Genomic DNA, 19,777 nt, shown 5'->3' with positions numbered 1-19,777 from the left:
GTGGTCTACGAGCTCCCAAAAGATCCGTGAAGGGTCTTGAAGCCTCGACGGTCCTCGGATAAGGCACTGGAGAAAAGGTCGATTCGGTGGTCTACGGGCTCTCGTAAAACCTGGGAAAGGTCCCTAAGCCATTATTGACGATGGAGAGGGAACTGGTAGGTATTTAAAGGCATACACTAACTACACCATCACCACCTAAATAAGCTCCATTGTCTCATTTTGTTTTATTAATAATGTCCACTTTTGTTGTTCATAACCATGGGCACCATTACGTTTATATGAGTTGAAAAGTTATGAAGTTATGATATGAATATGTGAAATAAATGTGTGGCATGTGGTTATTAAGAATGGAATATAAGATATGTATTTAAATTATGAATGTTGAAATTATAAAGGCAAATGGATATGAACTTGATGCAAAATATGAACAAGTTGTAGGCTTGCGTGGGCCTCATGGGTTATATCCATTAGGCCTACGTGTTTATCATGATCCGATTGTTTGCTAAATCAACAAAAATTTAATACTATTATTAGTATAAAATTTTTAAAAGATGTTTCGTTTTTGTTTGGATTTATTTAATTTTAATATTTGAAATCGTATATAAGTTCGAAGCAGATTTGTTTCACTTTATTTTATTAAATGATTGAAAATGACATGAATATCTTTTATAACAATTTTAATCAAAATTAAAACTTATATAATTTATTTTATCAAATAATTTTAATTTAATTTTAAAAATTATTATTTTATATAAAAATTTTATAATAACTTTTACACAAAAAAAATTAAGCAAAACAAATGTTAATCAGTATAAATAGTATTTCTGCACCTTTAATATCTACTCCAAAACCTTCTTGGTCATTGTGCTCAACGTCTTGAAAAAGAAAAAGGTAGAACCCATCAGGGACGTGCTGTGCTTGGATTTGCCATGAGAGGGGAGAGGGTGGGGGATACCTCCCCTTATATTTAACTTAAACCATTGAATTCACTCCCAAGGACCCACCCAAACGTTTCAAGGATAGTGAAACCGATATTTCCAGCTAGGAGTCTATATAAATAATAATGAATTCATTCTATGGGGAGATAGAGAATTGTTACCAGAGAATTTTCAGCAACAATACCCGTGTAATTGCATGATGCAATCATCCTAAGGTGAGGAATCATAAGTGTATAATAACTCCGAGATTATCTTTTTTTTTTTAATTCAGTTTTCTCTATTTTTCTCAAGAAACCAGATTACAAAATTTCCACTAACTCTACGGACCTAGCTGTCCTTCATCAATTTGACATCATAGCTAAAAGATCCTAAGGTTGTTGCTTTACTTGTCAAAATTTGTTAAAACACAGAAGGTTGAAGCTGTTAATCAGGATCATGAAATAAAAAAAAGGGTAATGTCTCATAGAATATAACCTTCATTCACGGTACTTTCATACAACACTTTTTCCATTTTGATTTTACACATTTTATGGTAACACGCGCACAAAGCGCGAGAGAACGAGCCCCATAGCTAGCAATTGGTTGATTTATACCAAAGAACAACCACATAATGTGTTTCCCTCGCAGATATATCAATTTTTGCAACTCCTGCAGGGGACCACCTCTCTCCTTGACCAACTGAATGCCAATATCTGCCAACAAGCAAATGCCCGATAACAGCTTTGTTCCAAGATCATCCAGGTTTTGTGGAGGACTGATACCCAAGCAACACACTAAAAGTCTAGCTTCTCAGGGCAGTCTGATGCCCTATGCCCAGGACGTCCACAGTTGAAACATGAACCTCCAAAGCTTCTGTACACAAATTCAGAGGTCAATGTCAATGTTATACAAGGTGTACGTGTTCCTATAAGATTGAAAACTAATTTAATAGCAACTGCCTTATCTGGCTATAAACGCTTCAAGTAATTAGAGCTTCCACCAAAGTAATCAAACATCAAATTACAAAGTTACATGTCAATGACAAAATAGAACAGCACCGTGTTTCTGTCCATGAAGGAAAAATAAGTCTATTGGTTCATCACGCATGTGCCCTCCGCCATGAACGGCAAAATAAGTTCTGGTTAAAATGGACTTTATTTCCATAATTACGTTACCAACTATTCAGCCTTTTTACCTTTCTTTAAGATGTGGACAATAAGTAAGATTTAGAATAAAATCAGGGGAATATGGATCACTCCATCATCCAATACCAAACAGATTTATAAAAGATGTACAGGCAGGATCATAGGCAATTGCTGGCTTTGTTACAGAAGAGTCCAATCTGATATTTTCTCCTTTCTCATTTATTACTTCGCCTTTAAGACCAAAAACCATTTATAGTAGTTTGGTGTTCCTTCCTTAAATGATGATTTCTATAAAACAGAATGGCGCATGTATCTTTTCATAAAACTTAGTACAAGTAAAAAGGTTCAAGATAGTGTACAGAAAAACAATTGAAGAGAAGAGACATGCCTGTCATGGGATGATGACCTTTTTGATCTTCTACTACCAATTAGCCAGTCATCCCTACTGCTTTTTGAAGTCCGAGACCAGCTACTTCTTCCACCTCGGACCTCATCATCAGAGTTTCGGCCACTGCTCCAACTCCTGGAGCCTCTAAAACCTCTCCGATCCTTAGATATTCCCCGTGGAGAGCGATCCCTGCTAGAAAATTTTCCATAATAATCACTTGAAGGGCCATCATCTTGCAAAGGAGGCAACTGCCAGCAGAAATAAATACACAAAATCAGCTTAGTTTAGCGCATCAAAACAATGCTTAAGTGGCTGCCAAAGGAGCATAGCAAGATGAATTAGATGACAGTAATGTAAGGAACATGACCATCATGCAGAATCACAATTAATGAGCAACAGTGACCAACATCTAGCATTGACCTTTGTGATCTTTGAGATTGTGTTCCCAGGTGGTGTTTGCTTATTCAGCAACTCTTTAGCAATCTCCTCTGGGAGATCAAACACTGCACCTTGAACCTGATATTAAACACACTCCTTAAGTCTCAAGCAAAGAGATCAATCAAGATTAACAAAACAAAATGGACAGAAATCTTTTGCACACAAACCACACAAACCCTCTCATCTGCGATTAGATATACTTTCCCCACTTCATCAGCTGCCACAGGGTAAACATCAGAAAGAAACCCAGTGACAGACCTGGCAGACAGGAAACCTCTAGAATAAGATGAATCTCTTGTCAATTGCAGTGTTACCAATCCCTGCAACAAAACATCCGATTAAGCACCAGGATAAATTAATTTATTGAAAGAAAATAACCTCACAAACAAAATGACATAAATCCTATATGGCTGGTGAGATGAGGGGTCTTGGCATTTGACAATTTAGTTGGCAGCATGCTGCCTATACAGACATGGGTTTACGGTTATATAATAAAAATGTATAGGATTTACATAATAGAAGAAGATGAAAAGGGCCGAAGTTCAGTATAACAATAACAAAAAAGCACTGAATTCCCATCATCCTCAGGGGTTTGAACTTAGTACATGGAGACTAAGTTGTGGTACACATGGAGACTCACTAATCTCCTCCCATAAACTCGCACTCCTTTCAAGGGTTTGAACTTCAAACCTCTAAAATGAAGTCCCAATATCAAGTGCTACGTTATCCCCCCACGGGACAAGCAAACTTGAATGTAATATCACAATTAACTACTCCAATTAGGATTAAAAAGCAACATAAACTGTATTATAGTTTACCTGTTCATGACTAATAAGAGAGCGCGATGAAGGAGGGCGGGAAAATCCACTCAGGTGTGCTAGTGCTGCAGCAAGAGCATTTATCCCTTCTTCTTCAATCAGTCTTTGAGCAGTCGGAGTAAAGAACTCTATAGAGTGAGGATGAACTCCATTAAGAGTAGCAACAATTTGCTCAGCTGATGACTCCAGAACTTCTTCGATAGCTGGAGCACTAATGAACTCAAACTTACACCCGACATCACGTTCAAGGGATCGGACAGTTCTCCTTTGGCTATTAGTAAACATCAAAATTGCAGAACCTTCCTTCCCTGCCCGTCCAGTACGTCCAGAGCGATGCACAAAAGTCTCTGCATCATTAGGAAGCTCATAGTGGATGACCTGGAGAAAAGGGTGATAAGATCCATCTTCTTAGTGCCCTTTAGAAAGCACATTCCAGATTTTGAAGTCAAAGATAGATAAAATATTATGATAGTTTTTCATATATGATAATATTTTTTAGCATGAAAACTGGAAAAAAAAATAAAAAGAAAAAAAAAGCCAACATTAGCTAAGAAAGTTATGATAATCATCAACATAGCATGCATGTCTATTATATATACTTAATTGACACAAGCTTTTCCCAGTTTCACAATACCAAACAATAACTCATCTTCTTTAAGCTTAAGTAACTGATGAAATGGACATTGGATAGCATATCATTGATTTTTGTTAAGTATATAAACATGATAGAAGGAATGACTTAAATCGTTAGAGTTTCAAAAATAAGTACTAGCTTATTTTGTTTATAGTTTGTTGAAAAGCACAATATCATCCTTGAACCTTAAAAATAGTATTTAATTGGTACCTTTACTATTGCTTTTTGCTTCCAAAAGCAAAAACTCAATAATGTCTTTTGATAAAAAATAAACAAAAAATTTAATGAGGAACTTAAAAATACCTCAATGAATAGCAAAATGAATGCTTTTAGTTCTACATGAAGAAATTTTGTTTAATTCGTGTAACATTTTAACCATTCACTCATTTTTCATCAAACGTAATTTTGCTTGCGGAAGCAAAAGCAAAAAAAAGTAATATGAAATAACTACCAAAAGTATCAACATGATGGAGCCTAAAGTAGCAATGAAAACATAATGAAAGACCCAAAAGAAATTATACAGTTTAAAGAACTATAAAAGTTTGGTAACATACTAGCTCAACATTTGGAATATCAAGTCCACGAGATGCAACATCAGTGGCAACAAGCACAGTAAATTTTCCTTGCCGAAAACCATTCAATGTTCTCTCCCTTTGATGTTGAGATATATCACCATGCAATGCCTCGGAAGCTATGCTGTTTGTTAAGGCAATAGAAACATCATCAGCATCTCGTTTTGTTTGTGTAAAAACAATTGTCTTCCCACCTTTCGCATAAACCTGAAAATTAGGAAAAGAATTATTTTCTTTTTCAGTATGGTGGTCGGCTTGTCACTTTTGGTTTGATATAATTTTGAATAATGATAAAATATGGTAGCATAATAACATTGCATTCATGTTAGCATAGCCAAATGATAAAACAATTTCATTTAAAAAATGTTTACAAACTAAAAACATGAAATAATAAGATCTAATGGAGAACTGGGGGTGCAAATAAAAATTTAATAAAACTTTAGGGTTTAGAAAGGCCCTCTAACTTTAGGAAGTTGGTGGTTTTCAGAAAGGCTTACATCAAATTAACTTAGTAGGCCAACCCACATTCTTGCAGCAGAATGTAAATATAAAACTACCAAGGACGTAACTAAAGCATCTTTGAGTACCACATGCTTGAAATAAGAATAATAATCCAATATTTGAATGAAATTCCATCCTGAAGAATAGCTAACAGACAAAGAATGGATCACCAGCTGATGCCACAAAGGAGCCAACTTTGTAGATGTTGCTTACATAGAACAATATCAAAACATGTACATTATGTCTTCTGATATACAATATTACCGCATACTATGTTCAACACAAAAAAAAAAAAATCCAATAAGAATGATGTAATAGGCTTTAGAGTTTAGGGTTTAGGCCAACCCACATACTTGCAGCATAAAGCAAATATAAAACTAGCAAGGACTTAAATAAAGCAGCTTTGAGGACCAAAGGCTTCCACTAAGAATAATAATGCAACTTTTTGAATGAAATTCCATCCTGAAGAAACTTTAGCGGAGAAAGAACGCATCAACAGCTGACATGACAAAATGAACCAACTCTGTAGATGTTGCTTACACAGAACAATATCAAAATATTTACACTGGAATAACTATCTCTATTATGTCTTCTGATGTAAAATATACAGCATATTATATTCAACACACACAAAATTATTTCCAATAAAATGATCCAATAGGTTCATGTTTTATATGGTAAAATTCTATAAAGAAAAAAACAATTCTTATGTTACTCATTAGTCTTCACCAGAAAGAGACATCTATGAAGGAAAAAGTCATTACATGTAATACACTGACTTCACTGATAGCTTCAATCTATACCAAAAATAAAAGAAATATTGAGACCAAAGAGAAAAAGTAAGATAAATCAGTTACTGTTATAAGATCACTAAGAATGGTCCGCTTTGCAGTTGATGTGGTTGATATTGCATAAAGTTTGATCCCTTCAGCAAGCTTTTCATCTTGATCTCCAACCTGTGAAAGGAGAAAGAACCAAAAAAATAAATCAAGGTTTCTTTCTGCAATAAAAAAAACTCTGGACATAATACTGATAACAGAAATGTGCTACTCCAAGATCAGCACATCACACAGTACTTATTTATACATGTAGATGTGTATAATGTTTTTCTCCAAGTTTCTTTAATAATATAAATAAAACATATGATTCCACTTATTCTTCAAGAAGAAAATTATTATTCTTGAACTTCTCACCAAACTAATTATTCAATTTCAATCTCTAAACAGATCATAATTTTTTTTTCCAAAAGAAAAAGAACACACTTTTCACTATGTCTCAAATGAAGTAATATTTGCCTTGCAGAAATGGTGGAATACAATAGTATGCTGGATTTAGATCTAAGCAGATATATACCACAGCGTTTTTCAGGATGGCACTGTTTTCTCTTGCAGATGAAGTGGTTGAGAAAACAATTTTAAGATGTTGGTACCCACATTCTGAGCATGTTGAGTATCAAAGATTAAATCAACAAACTCAACAATGTATTAATCATCCCAACCCAAGAAAGTGGGTGGGAAGGGGGACAAAGAAAATTTCACCATTGACAATCACCAACAGAGAGTTTTGATCTTTCACTAATGCTCTACAATAACTAGTCATCCATCAAACACGCAGAAATAACTACCTGCAATACTCCAGACTCAAAACTTGTAAGCTTTTGAGTTTAGACATAAACTTGTCCATCATTATCCAATGAAGAAATAGATGTAACATCTCAAAACACCAGCATACATAAGCGTTCTGAAGAATTCGTAGAAAAGAACTTACCAAGTCAATATTCAGAGGATTATCCAAGTATTTTCTTGCCAACTTTTTAACCCAAGAAGGCATCGTTGCAGAGAAAAGCATGCTCTGCCTCTTTGATGGAAGATTCTCTAAAATTTCTTCGACATCTTCCTCAAATCCAACTGCAAGCATCTGATCGGCTTCATCAAGGACAAGATATTCAACTTCCCCCAATTTGAGGTCACTACTTTCTATGAGGTCAATGATTCGACCAGGAGTCCCAACCACTACATCAACCCCACGGGAAAGAGCATTTCGCTGTGTATTATACGATACCCCTCCATAAACACAAACAGTATTTAAGTAAGGAGCAGACTCTTTAATTTCCTTCTCCACTTGCTTGGCTAACTCCCGAGTAGGGGCCAAGACCAAAACTCTGGGAAGCCGACCAGACATCCTAGAAAAAGAAAAGTAGAAAGGTGAAAACATTAAAAAAATAAGAATAATAAAACTATTGAGAATGGAGGAAATCTAAGTTTGTGTTATAAAGTGTGTTACCGCCGCGGACTTGTTTGTTGGGGAGCATCATGAGTAAGGCGTTTGATTATGGGGATCCCAAAGGCTAATGTCTTGCCAGTTCCAGTCTTCGCACGAGCAATGATGTCTCGACCTTGTAATGCCGGTACAAAGACAGCTCTCTAAATCAATGAAAGGGGAAATATAATATATAGAATGTTAAATTGGTATTGAAAGAGAAGAATTGAACCCAACTTAAGTAACAAAACAAGAAAGAAAGGCACAATAGCGGCTATGTAGAAAACAATGCCAAACGCAACATAAAGATTAGGAGATGGTATAATAGTCTTAAGGATGTAAGATAGAAGCAACCAACTGGCGCATTTGAAATGATAATTAAATAGCATAAGACAAGCAAGTTGCTTACATGTGAATTGTCATTGTCTACTCTAGGACAGAATAAACGAAATAGAGGGATTGGAGTTAGAGGAGCACAAGACTGAAAAGCAAAAGAATCTAAATAGGAAGTCATCAAGTAGAAAAGAGAGAAAATTTGACCTGAATTGGGAAAAGGTGAGTGATGCCTCGCTGGAGTAGGGAATCGACGAGGCGTTGAGGCAAACCCAACTTGGAAATGTCAAGTTCGTCGTCGTGGTTGGAGGAAGCCGCAGCCTCATAGACGTCCTGGCCGTCTTGGTCTTGGTGAAGAGAGAGGCCCTTGAAGGCCTGTTCGCTGAGCACGGAATTGGGAGTGGCCACAGCGCGAGGAACAAAAGAGTGCTTGAAGCTGAGCAATGGCCTTCCAGCTACTACGAGGGCGTTGAACTGAGCCTTATCAGTGAATGGTAAGGGCAAGCAAGAAGCTGCTGCTGTAATCGATGTTATCCTTCTATTAGAGATGGAGAAAGTGTCTAGAGACGGGGTGTGGTGTATGGAGGACGAAAGTCCTACTAAGGAGGCCATCTTTTTCTTTCTGCTTCTTGTTTCGCCTTTCGGTTGCTAGAAGAAGATAGGCTAAGGGGATTTGAGATATTTCAAACGCCGGGTAGGGGGAGTTGAGTGAGGGAGATAAGGCCACACTCCTCCCCAAATGAATGGCTTCGCTGCTTCTACTGATTACCGATCCACAAAGCCGTAACAAAACCAAAGCGACACCAAGGTCCCAAAAAGAATCGCCTCACTTAAATATCAATAAACTAGTTTTGGGTTGAGCCGAGGCCCATGACGCAGGCATCCTCTTGGGCTCTCGTGGTCTCTCCTCTCGGCCCTCCGAATTGAAGAAAACTAAGAAAGGGGAAAGCGATGATGCTGCTGTAGGAAAAAGCAATTATGCTGTTGGTTTTTTTATTATTAAAAAAAAACAAAAACAGACTATTTTTACGGAGGAAGAGAGCCGCCATTATTGGCTTCCAGTGGAGCATTCTTCTTTGTAAAATTTGTTAAAGGCCTTTTGTACTTTCTGAGCACACACGACAAGTCGCCAACCGCTGCCAGATCTGCCTTTTCTTTTCCTTCCTGGGTACCTTGTGGACATTATCCACCTGCATTTGATCGTTCTCCATTTTCCGTTCATTTTAAAGGTAATTCTTTTAACTTGGTTGTTGATTTCTACGTGGAATCTTCGTTATCGGTCTCGTTCGGTTACTGTCATCTACCGCTACCGCTTACCCATCCATTTATCTTCTGTGAACAATCCAACAGGCCTCAGACTTTGGTTTTACTCCTTCTCAAGCCTCCAATCACTACTGATTACCCTACGATACTGATTCTTTCTTTTCAAATTTTCCCTAATTCGGCAATTTAGTTGTCGAAGATCGAATTAATCCTACTTTCTGTTTTTGACCGTGACGGTCGGTGGAGGGTTGGTTTAGGGTTTCCCTCCTATTGGTTTTGGGCAATCTTCCCGTGTACAGCTAGCGAACCACAAAAGGAAAAACAAAAAGAACAAAAGAATAAAAAATTCGCGTGACAAATGGGTGATTCCCTTCCTATTTACCTCAACATTGTGGCCTTTTTGTGTACTGCTGGAGCCATTGCTTTGGCAATTCTTCACATCTACAGGCACCTTTTGAATTACACCGAACCTATTTTTCAGAGATACATCGTGCGCATCATCTTTATGGTTCCGGTCAGTCATTTCTTCTCTACTCTCTTATTTAGTATAGCGCTTTTTTCTTATACTGCATTCATTTTCGTTGTGCCTAAATCTTTTTGCCTTCTCTATTACAATTTATTTCAGTTTCTTGTCGTTGACAGGTTTATGCGTTGATGTCTTTCTTGTCCCTTGTTCTACCACAGAGTTCAATCTATTTCAATTCTATCCGGGAAGTGTAAGTAGGTCTGCCTGTGTTTGAATTCAATCATCAGTTTCTCATTTCCACTTCTTTCCTGAATTCCATGTTCCTCCAACCCATCATCACATTAAAAAAATTATGCTATATATATGTAAATTGATAGATGGATGGATTGATAGAAATGATGTATGTATGCCACAGTATGTTTATGTTCTAACTAACATCTTTCCTCTTTAACTGTTTCAGTTATGAAGCTTGGGTCATCTATAATTTTTTGTCTCTGTGCCTAGCATGGGTTGGTGGTCCTGGAGCAGTTGTGCTCAGTTTGAGTGGTCGAGTTTTAAAGCCATCTTGGTATCTGATGACATGCTGCTTCCCTCCCATGCCACTAGATGGGTCAGTTTTGAATAGAACCCTACTCTTTTGCACATCACATTGCTATGCATGTCAACACATTTAGCATTATAAGCTTTTTCTGCTATCAAGAATATATCTGCTTTCAATTTTAGTTTGGAATCGACATTGGATAGTTTGATTGATTTAGAGTTGCAGATGTTGGGAGAAGTCATGCATTCATAATACATACGCAACAAAAATTTAAAACTTTTCTCTCAAACAAGATCAATCTTTGGTTGTTTAATGTAGATAACCCTAACTAGTTGGTGGATGATTGTTATACTTTTAAGCCTTTCATGTCGAAGTCAAAAGGTCGCAACTCTTTGTGAATGAAATCTTCTAACCGTCAAGCTTAGGTTGTTGCAAACCTCAAGCTGTCAAAGCATCCAGCTTCCAATGATGATCCACACAAAGTAAAAAAACACCAAGGGTGATTGGGGTTTGCTTAATGCTACTAAGCCTAGGAAATAGATACTCTTTGTTTCTCAAATTCCTAAGGTAACCTGAATATGTCAAAGAATCAAGGAGGAAAGAGCCACTGTCGATGTCCAGGGAACTCCTACAAATTGATTTGCACGATTTGCCTAGTATGTTGATATGCTGTATTTTAATAGCCTCTCTTTTCTTGTTTGCGTCATAAGTTTCAAGTGCCTGTATTTATATTCAATTCAAATCCTAATAAGTTTAGCACAACTTTTATGATTATTGTAAAATTGACCCAATATTACACACACACACACACACACACATTCACACACACAGAGGGATCGACCCATTTATTATATTTTATACGAGTTATGATTTATATTTTGTTAATACCACTGTAGCATTTCATTCTCTACTCACCTGTATCATGTAGGCCAAATTTCGAATTAGTTGAAATTGTCTAACTGTTTCTTTGATAAGAATAAAATTTTAATCCTTATATACATATTTGATAATGATTCTATTCTTGACAATGTGATATAGATATTGGATTGACTTAAAATTTTATATGTATGACTAGTGCAGGTAGGATGTAAATCCAACCGTTGATTTTTTGAAATAGTAATTGTATCAGAAGTTATAGGCAGGTTTAACAATTATTAATTGCTACACCAGTGCCAGTTGATCCTTTCACATTATGCTTCTGAACTCAGCTTACGGATGATTGTTTGCACCTGAAATTGCAATGCAGGCGTTTTATACGGAGATGCAAGCAAGGGTGTCTTCAATTTGTCATTCTGAAGCCCATTTTAGTTGCTGTTACACTCATATTATATGCGAGAGGAAAATATAAAGATGGAAATTTTAGTCCCAGACAAGCATATCTATATCTTACTATCATCTACACAATATCATACACAATGGCTCTATATGCTTTGGTGTTGTTTTACATGGCATGCAAGGATCTTCTTCAGCCATTCAATCCAGTTCCGAAGTTCATCATAATAAAATCTGTGGTTTTCTTAACCTATTGGCAGGTAAAGTCTCATGCTGCTGTTACTTCCTCACATACTTATGCGTGCAAAACAGAATAATAGGAAAAAAACCTTTTGTTTGCTTTGGCTTATAGTAACTGTTATATCTTTCCCTTTTTTCTTTCCATTGTGTCATCCCTTTGTTGCTTTTTGGTCAAGTAGTCATTATTGAGTAATCTTGTGAGCATCTTTGTAAGTGACCTTGGGATGGTCAACTTTAGGTTACCGCAATGTGATCTTTCCTAGCCTGTTTGCTGTGTACATCATCTTTATGTTTCTTTTTAAAGGGGGAGGGGGGAAGGGGGGAGGCTGATTTTCTTATTTCCTGCTTTTAGGATTATATGGTCTTTTTGCTAAAATAGAATTGTACCCATCTCCATAGCTAACTGGAAAATTTGAAGAAAAAGTTAAAGAAGATAGCTGTAGAACATAGTCGTTTTGGTTTACAAGTAGATGTAGATGTGGAAATTAATTGTTCTACTTTGCATATGAGAGTTAATTGCTAAAGAAACAAGTTGCTGATAGTACTTGCCTTTCGCTTTTTTTTTTTTTTAAACTCTGATTTGAAATAATAAGAATTATAATTTAAGCTCTGGAAGTGCTGCATTCCAGTCTCTAAAAGCAGCTGTTACATGCTTTATTAGTGGTTTGCTTAGATGCTTAGTCTTTGAAAGGCATATGCCCTTATCTTTTGATCACTAATCAATGTGTTTTGTAAATTAGAGTCTGTTTGTTTTGACGTAAAATAATTTCTGGAAAATATTTACAAGAGTTATACTTGTTTGGAAGATAGAAATTTTATTCCAGATATAAAACATTTTATAGGTCAACATGAAAAATACCCATTGATCACATAAAATGTCTTACGCCCTTAACAGGTGTAAGACATTTTTCGGAGAATTGAAAAAATGCTCTTAGACTAAGCCTAGTAGTATAAGTTTGATGAATATTAATATTTAACTTAAAATATCAAAAAAGTATTAATATTTAACTTTAAAAAATTTTTGACTTAAAATATTAATATTTAAATTATTCAATGCTATTAAAATAAAAAAAAATTAATGAAATCATTCAATGCAATTAATATTTTTATTCATAAATTGAATAAATCTTACTAATAATTATAACAAAAAATATTTCAATGATAGTCATTTGATGAGTACACATTTATAAATATAAGTTTTGGATGTTTTACACAATTGATGAATATTGATATTTTATAGTGTTATGGTAAAAAATGATGAAATGGAAAATTTTTTTGAAAATTAGAGTTTACTTTCATTACAATATGTGGTTAAATGCTTTGGAAAATATCACCATTGATTTTTCCCATTTTCATTTTCTATCTTAATTTTCATGTGAAAACAAATGACACTATTGTTTTGTAATAAACTCATATTTATGATTTTAACACCCAAATAACTCCACCAATGATGGTGTAAAATATTTTCTATAGGATGATTCAAACAATAAAAAATGTTTTCGACAGTTTATCTAAATAACAAAAAACATTAAATTTTCTTGTAAAATATTTTACATAGAAAAAATTTCCCCCCAGCAAGTCATTTTCCGGTTACTAAAAGGATCCTTAATTTATTGCAAATCATTCAAATTTTGCTCATGTAAGTACCAGGACATAGAAGTTACTGTTGGTGGTTTGATTTTATATCAGCCAAGAGATATTTAGCAACAAGTGCTGTAACAGCATTGTACCATGTATAAAACCTCATCTAGTTGCATCAGTTGGCGAATACATGCCAAAAGAGCTCAAAAGTTCCGTTTACATTTTTCCTTTTTCAGGGTGTTCTGGTTTTTCTCGCTGCTAAGTCTGGATTCATAAAGGATGCAGAAGCAGCTGCTCAATTTCAAAACTTTATTATATGTGTTGAGATGCTTATAGCTGCTGTGGGTCATCTTTATGCATTTCCATATAAAGAGTATGCTGGTGCAAATATTGGTGGGTCTCGTGGTTTGACAGGAAGCCTTGCACATGCCTTGAAGTTAAATGACTTCTATCATGATACTGTTCACCAGGTGAGCCTACTACTTGTTATTATCATTTGTCTGCCAAAATGTTCCTCTATTGGACTATTTTCCCCTTTTTTAGGCTCATATATGGTGTTACTAATTGTTTACTGATTTTACAGTTTGCACCAACATATCATGATTATGTATTGTACAATCATAATGATGGTGATGAGGGAACAAGAAAGTACCGGTCGAGGACCTTTGTGCCAACTGGGCCAGAGATGGATGCTGTGAGAAGAAACAAACTCATGTTTGGAAACAAACTGGATGACATTCAGCTATCCAGTCTCTCATCGTCTGGTACAAGCACTCCCCAAAACCCTGGCTCTGTACCAGATTCTGCACGTGGTGATGCAATAAAATCATCACTGCTTGTGGACCCCTCAAATTCTTATACAGTGCCATATGATATGTCACTTATAGACATGGATTTATCAAATTACCCTCAAAAAGTTCCTGCAGCAAAAGAAACTGAGACTAGGTGACTAGCGTGTAGTAGTATCCTTAAGACAGGTGAGAAGAAGCTAGCATCCTTGGGGACAACGGGGGAGAGCAGATGGAAGGTGAGGAGGGGGNAGGGGAGGGAAAGGTAGAGTGTCTGACAATGACATTATTTCTGACTTTGGGAGAGCCTTCTATTCAAATTGTGTGCTGCAATTAGTGTCTAATTACTGAAGTGTTTGCTGGAGTCCTCAGTTCCCAGTATTTTCTTTTTTGCCTGTATTGGTTTCAATCATTGTAAATTGTAGTCACTGCTCTTAGGTTTCACACTGGAACTGTGTGGCCCGTCTGTCAATGGTTGTCTGAGTTTGTTGCTGTCTGCTCTGTAGATACAAAGCACTTAGCTCATAGTTGAAGGATCTTAATTTGAGTCATGAAATTTGGTTTCATCTTTTATTCACTTGGCTTGTTTCAAGCTTAATTTTTTTTTTTGCATGTTATTCGAATGATGTCACCAATGGGTATATTGCCCTATTATAGCATTGAAGGGTTTCTCTAGTTTCTGTAGAGTAATGTTATTGATTACTTTCCCCACATTGTAGTTGTTTTTCCTTTGTTAATGACATGGAAGGGGAAGAGGGAAGGGAAATTGGAATTTGGAGAAGGTGAGGACTGATATTTCAGTTGAATGGCATTGGTTGGATGAGTTGCAATGTTGTTATGAGACAAAAGAATAAAGATGGATGCTATTATTGTCATCCTGATGTCCATGGCCTCTAGCTCTATCTTGACTCAGCTGCTAAATTGCAGCCACTGCTCTTACACCTCCCAGTGAAATTGCTTCAGCACCTTGGTCAGGTAGCAATTCCATAGCTGAGCAAGCAATCTAATTTAGTGCAGTTGCAATCTAGCAATATCAATACTGCTAGGTTGCTTGTTATGTTCATTCTGAACTTATGACCTTGAGGTATTGAAGAACCATTTGTTTATTGCTTCTATATACGTTATAGCATTCCAACACGCCTTGCAGATAAAATTAGTACTTGGACTGTATTCTTGTGAATATTTAAAGTTTGGTTTGTGCTTAGTTAAGATTTTCTTTTGCTTCTTTTGATGGTTACATAGTTGAGAATCAATTGTTTATTACCAATTAGTCTTGCTCTTGCTGTACAAGTTGGCTCAGCCGTGGTAAGCTCTATTGGGAGGTCTTAAGTTGTCAAAGTGCAAGGCAGAATGTGGTGCAAATATAGCAGTTAGCTGCACCCGTCTTGATTATCTTGAGTCTTAATTCCTAATCAAACTTCTAATGATAGCTTTGCTTTTCGACAGCGTCTTTCCCGCAGGCTTTACGTCAACTGCTTTGGGTGGATGGACTGAGGAGTTTTAATAAATTGGGGCAAACTGTGTACATAGCCTCTTGGATGTTACGAGAAATAGTAAGTCATAGCTGACTTTGAGTTCGAGTTTTTGTCATGGATCTGAAAGTCAAAAGTTATTTTAGAACCAAACCCGCTCTATCTCTCTCCGCGTCTAGAGTCTTTGGTGAGATAAGAAAAGAGACGACAAGGGGTGAAAGCTAAACACAAAACACAAGGCACGTGACCGCCCATTTTACAACATCCGAGCCCACGTTTTAATGTTTATATAGGAAAATCCAAAAAAGTTTGGCCCTTTGCCCTGGCTATGACAGTTGCGTCCTGCGGCGGCGCTACGCTCGCAAGCAAACCAAATGCTAAGCAAGCGAATTTCTTCACTTGATATCCACCTAATCTCAATTTCAGTCTACGTCTACCTTCCCTTTAATATGATATAGATAGTATCCAAAGAGCTTTGCGTCCTTTATTTCTTGGCTTTATAGTTTAGAGCGGTAGTCTTTCCATCGTATCCTGCTCTAGTCTCTCGCACTTTGCCTGGGTTAAATGGCTCTTCTAAGTGGTGTTGATGCAAATCCAGTATCATCAATATGCAGGACCGAGTCCATGTTATATGGCTACATGGAACACAACTACATGATCATGGAGAAGAGACAGCTGTTCCTGAGGAGCTACCAGTTCTGCAGAAAGAGGAGCCTGGCGGAGAGAATCAAGAGATCCTTGGTTAGGGTTAAGAGGGTGATGTGGTTTAGGCTACGGTCTGCCCATAAACTGAGAAGGTCGGTCTTGTCCAGACTCCGATTCGCCTTGTATCGCAGAAGAAGATTTATCCGTCTGAGGAATAACCATCACCGGCACAGTGGTAACTCCGGCTGCTTCTGGTAGGACTTTGCTGTGGTATTTCTAATTTGGAATTATTATTTGTGAGTGGAACTTGATATATCAGTTGATATAACCCTTAATACCTATTCCCTTATGTTCCTTGGCGCAAGACGAAATTTGCCTCTCTTGGAGCCTTAAAAGAAAAAGGAGTATTGTCCTTTGTGTGATTAGTTGCTTGCTTGCATGTAGTAAATTTGATAGTGGTATGACTAGCATTTCTTTGATCCAACTTGCAGACTTTATGCTGAAATTTAATATACTTGTCTTGTTGAAATTTGATCGTGTTATTGAAAGCTTTAGACTTTTAGTTATATCAATTTATGAAAATTATTGTGAAAATTCAATTCCGAGCCGCAAGTCGGAGGCATAGCTAGGATTGCAAAAAAGTCAAAGCAAATCCGGGAGATCCAAATTAAGTCGTGACTTTTACTTTTGCGCATGCACGTGTAATTGCTGTTGAAAAGGATAACAAACGCCCACCCTTTTCTCCTTGGTGATGAGTCATTCCCAACGCCATGGCACATTCACAGGCTTTCCCCTTTTGCTAGTTGCTGTGACCAAAAGAAATTCGTTACTTTATCCCCAACTCGTGTTGTGTACAACTTGCTTTTTCTCTTTCTTCTCTCCTTTTGGCTTTTCCTTTTTCTCTTTTTTTTCTTTTTTTTCCCTTCTTGTCTTGTGTTGTGGACATTTGCTTCTTTTTTTTTTCGAAGATTTTATCTTTGAAATTTATTGATTTTTCACACTTCTGGTGCAGCAATTCTAATAGGAGTATCTACAATTGATATATGAGATTTAGTTATTCTTTTTACATCAGTAAATACGTTTAGTAATTGATTTGTTATATTTTACAAATGAATTATCTTTTGAATTTCAAGTTTACATTGATTTTTGCGACGATTAAAAGTAGATAATGATAATGCATTTCAAAAAATTTCTTTTTACAACTACTTATTTTCTCCCCTTAATATTGAAAAAAATTGTTTTATCAAAATGACTATAGGTAAATTTTATCGTGAATAAATTTTCTGTTAATGGTTCTGGACATTTAATTTTAGACGGAGATTCGTATCCAATATATATTCTTAATCTCTTTTGAGGAAGCATCTTTGTGCATTGTGGTGGAGCAATTGGGACAAATACACACATATAAAAATTATTAATTAGGAAATATTTGATTCCTATCATAAATCAATTGTATAGAGAAGAATTTATGATAACTCATTGGTTTGATGCATACAAATGTTGCTACATGCAAAATGGCATGCCCTTCAAGTATAAATGATGAGTTTAGTTTTCATAAGCAAGGGCTTTGTAATCAGTTGGAAGTGTTTAATAAACGATTCTACTAAACCATTTTGTGTTGAACATGAGCAACAAGTTGTTTAAAAGTTATTCCAACTAATATGCAATATTCATTAAAGACTTAATATGTAAATTCACTAACATTATCAAGACAAATAGTCTTAATTTTATAATCAGAAAAATGTGCTCGACAAAGAATGATTTGGACAGGTAATGTTGCAAATGCCAAATTGCAAATTGATAATAAATACACATGTGACAATTTAGTTGGGGAATATAATAAAAATGACCCATTTTGTTCTCTAAATTGTATTACACATCACCCTGAATAGGTTTAAAAAATATAAGAGATTCAGTCTTAACTTTAGTTGGGGTCTGCTTTATAACTAATTTGCCTTGAGAACAAGCAATACATGAAAATTCATCAAATTAAAAAATCTTCTGGTTTTTCAATGGATGACTGCAAGAACTTTCAATAATTTTATGCATCATATTAATTTGAGATGGCCCAACCGGTTATGCCAAATATTAAAATCATTAGAAACTTCTGGTTTACTATACCATAAGTTTCATTTTAATATTTGTGTAATAGAATTTAGAGAACAAAACAGGTCGTTTTTCTAACTCACACTTCTTACCCCAAGATAATAGATGTAAAATAGAGATATTAAATATCTTTTTTCATTCATTGTCTCAATATAATATCTTTCGTAACGTGCAAGTTCGAGAACCCGATCGCTAGACGTGGAAAAATGTGTTAGGAGTCGCCACCAATCTTTTTTGTCTAGGTGCGATTGGGCACATGTTAAATTTGTTCTATTTGACGGAATCCTAAATTGATTTTAGGTCTATCTAAAAAACAATAAACTAATCTGTGAATTTTTAGAGTTAGGTTCAGGAGTACGGTCACACACGGGGAAGGATTAACACCCTCATGACGTCCATTCCACGAACAGTACCATTTAATCATAGGTTATCCTATTATAGCGTAAACCATTGATTTTATTCCTATGTTTCCCTAATCTTTGTTTATTTATTTTATTATTATTATTCTTTAAACCAAAGTTTGATTATTCAGTTTTACAGATGCATATAATGCAATTGTGAAATGAGGTAATGATTTATCAATTTTAAGTAACGGGAAGCGAAAACCTTGTATTGAAAAATCATTCGTAGACCATCCCAATACTTTGGTGAAATCTCGAAGTTTTCTTCACCTAGGGATGTCCTTAGAAGAACTCATCTCTACAAGTCTTTGAAGGAAATCCCATCATTGGAGTTCTCATCCCATGAACAAAATATGTGTTATATGCTATGCCAAAATAAAAATCATGAATGATGCCAAATGAGCACGTCTATAAATATAATTTAGTTGATTTATAATTTATATATATATTTAATAGTTTAATATAATTAAATATCTCATTTATTTTTACTATATATATTTTAAAGGAAGATTTTATTTAAATTTTTAATTTTTAATTAATATTATAGGTCAATATTATTTTTTTGTATTGAACTATTTTTTGAATAAACAACTAATCTTTTATTTACAATAATTGTTTAAATTGATTAAATAACTATATCAATTTTAATTTAAATAGAATATTATATGAATTTATTTCTCGTATGAATTTCAAGGTGGTTTCTTAAGTTAATTAGAATATCACAATACAAAATTAGGATTTATCCTGACACTTCAGAGAAAACCGTGATTGAAACCCCTTCCTAGGAAAGTCATCCCAAAAATAGCAACTCTTTGCCTTTTGGGATGAAATTCCATCATTGGAATTAATCTAATCAACCACTCTATTTTTAATATTTATAATTTTATATTATATCATATATTTTCATTTACATAGGTCTATTTTTTAAAAAACTAGGTATTTTCCATTTTTCTACCTAAATCTTCTTTTTTATTTATTACCAAACATTTCTTTCTTT

The 19,777-nt window shown here is 35.4% G+C and overlaps 3 protein-coding genes across 3 annotated transcripts; 2 read left to right on the top strand and 1 right to left on the bottom strand.

The window, feature by feature from the left end:
- Nucleotides 1,298–8,803, bottom strand: LOC18600661 (DEAD-box ATP-dependent RNA helicase 3, chloroplastic). Its single transcript, XM_018121406.1, has 10 exons — nucleotides 8,213–8,803; nucleotides 7,697–7,836; nucleotides 7,181–7,595; nucleotides 6,271–6,369; nucleotides 4,895–5,119; nucleotides 3,707–4,084; nucleotides 3,065–3,208; nucleotides 2,871–2,966; nucleotides 2,451–2,698; nucleotides 1,298–1,790 (listed from the first exon to the last, which is right to left on the bottom strand). The coding sequence occupies exons 1-10, from the start codon at nucleotides 8,615–8,617 to the stop codon at nucleotides 1,712–1,714; spliced, it is 2,229 nt and encodes a 742-aa protein (XP_017976895.1). The 5' UTR covers nucleotides 8,618–8,803; the 3' UTR covers nucleotides 1,298–1,711.
- Nucleotides 8,946–14,729, top strand: LOC18600660 (transmembrane protein 184A). Its single transcript, XM_007031243.2, has 7 exons — nucleotides 8,946–9,234; nucleotides 9,356–9,782; nucleotides 9,911–9,984; nucleotides 10,195–10,344; nucleotides 11,522–11,807; nucleotides 13,605–13,838; nucleotides 13,952–14,729. The coding sequence occupies exons 2-7, from the start codon at nucleotides 9,627–9,629 to the stop codon at nucleotides 14,315–14,317; spliced, it is 1,266 nt and encodes a 421-aa protein (XP_007031305.1). The 5' UTR covers nucleotides 8,946–9,234; nucleotides 9,356–9,626; the 3' UTR covers nucleotides 14,318–14,729.
- LOC18600659 lies at nucleotides 14,938–16,815 on the top strand. The gene is made up of 2 exons (XM_018121407.1): nucleotides 14,938–15,131; nucleotides 15,603–16,815. The coding sequence occupies exon 2, from the start codon at nucleotides 16,193–16,195 to the stop codon at nucleotides 16,529–16,531; it is 339 nt and encodes a 112-aa protein (XP_017976896.1). The 5' UTR covers nucleotides 14,938–15,131; nucleotides 15,603–16,192; the 3' UTR covers nucleotides 16,532–16,815.

This window comes from Theobroma cacao, chromosome 5 (genome assembly GCF_000208745.1).
Source record: "Theobroma cacao cultivar B97-61/B2 chromosome 5, Criollo_cocoa_genome_V2, whole genome shotgun sequence".
NCBI lineage: Eukaryota > Viridiplantae > Streptophyta > Magnoliopsida > Malvales > Malvaceae > Theobroma > Theobroma cacao.
Note: the sequence above shows the minus strand (reverse complement) of the source record. Positions and strands in the feature narration are given on the sequence as shown.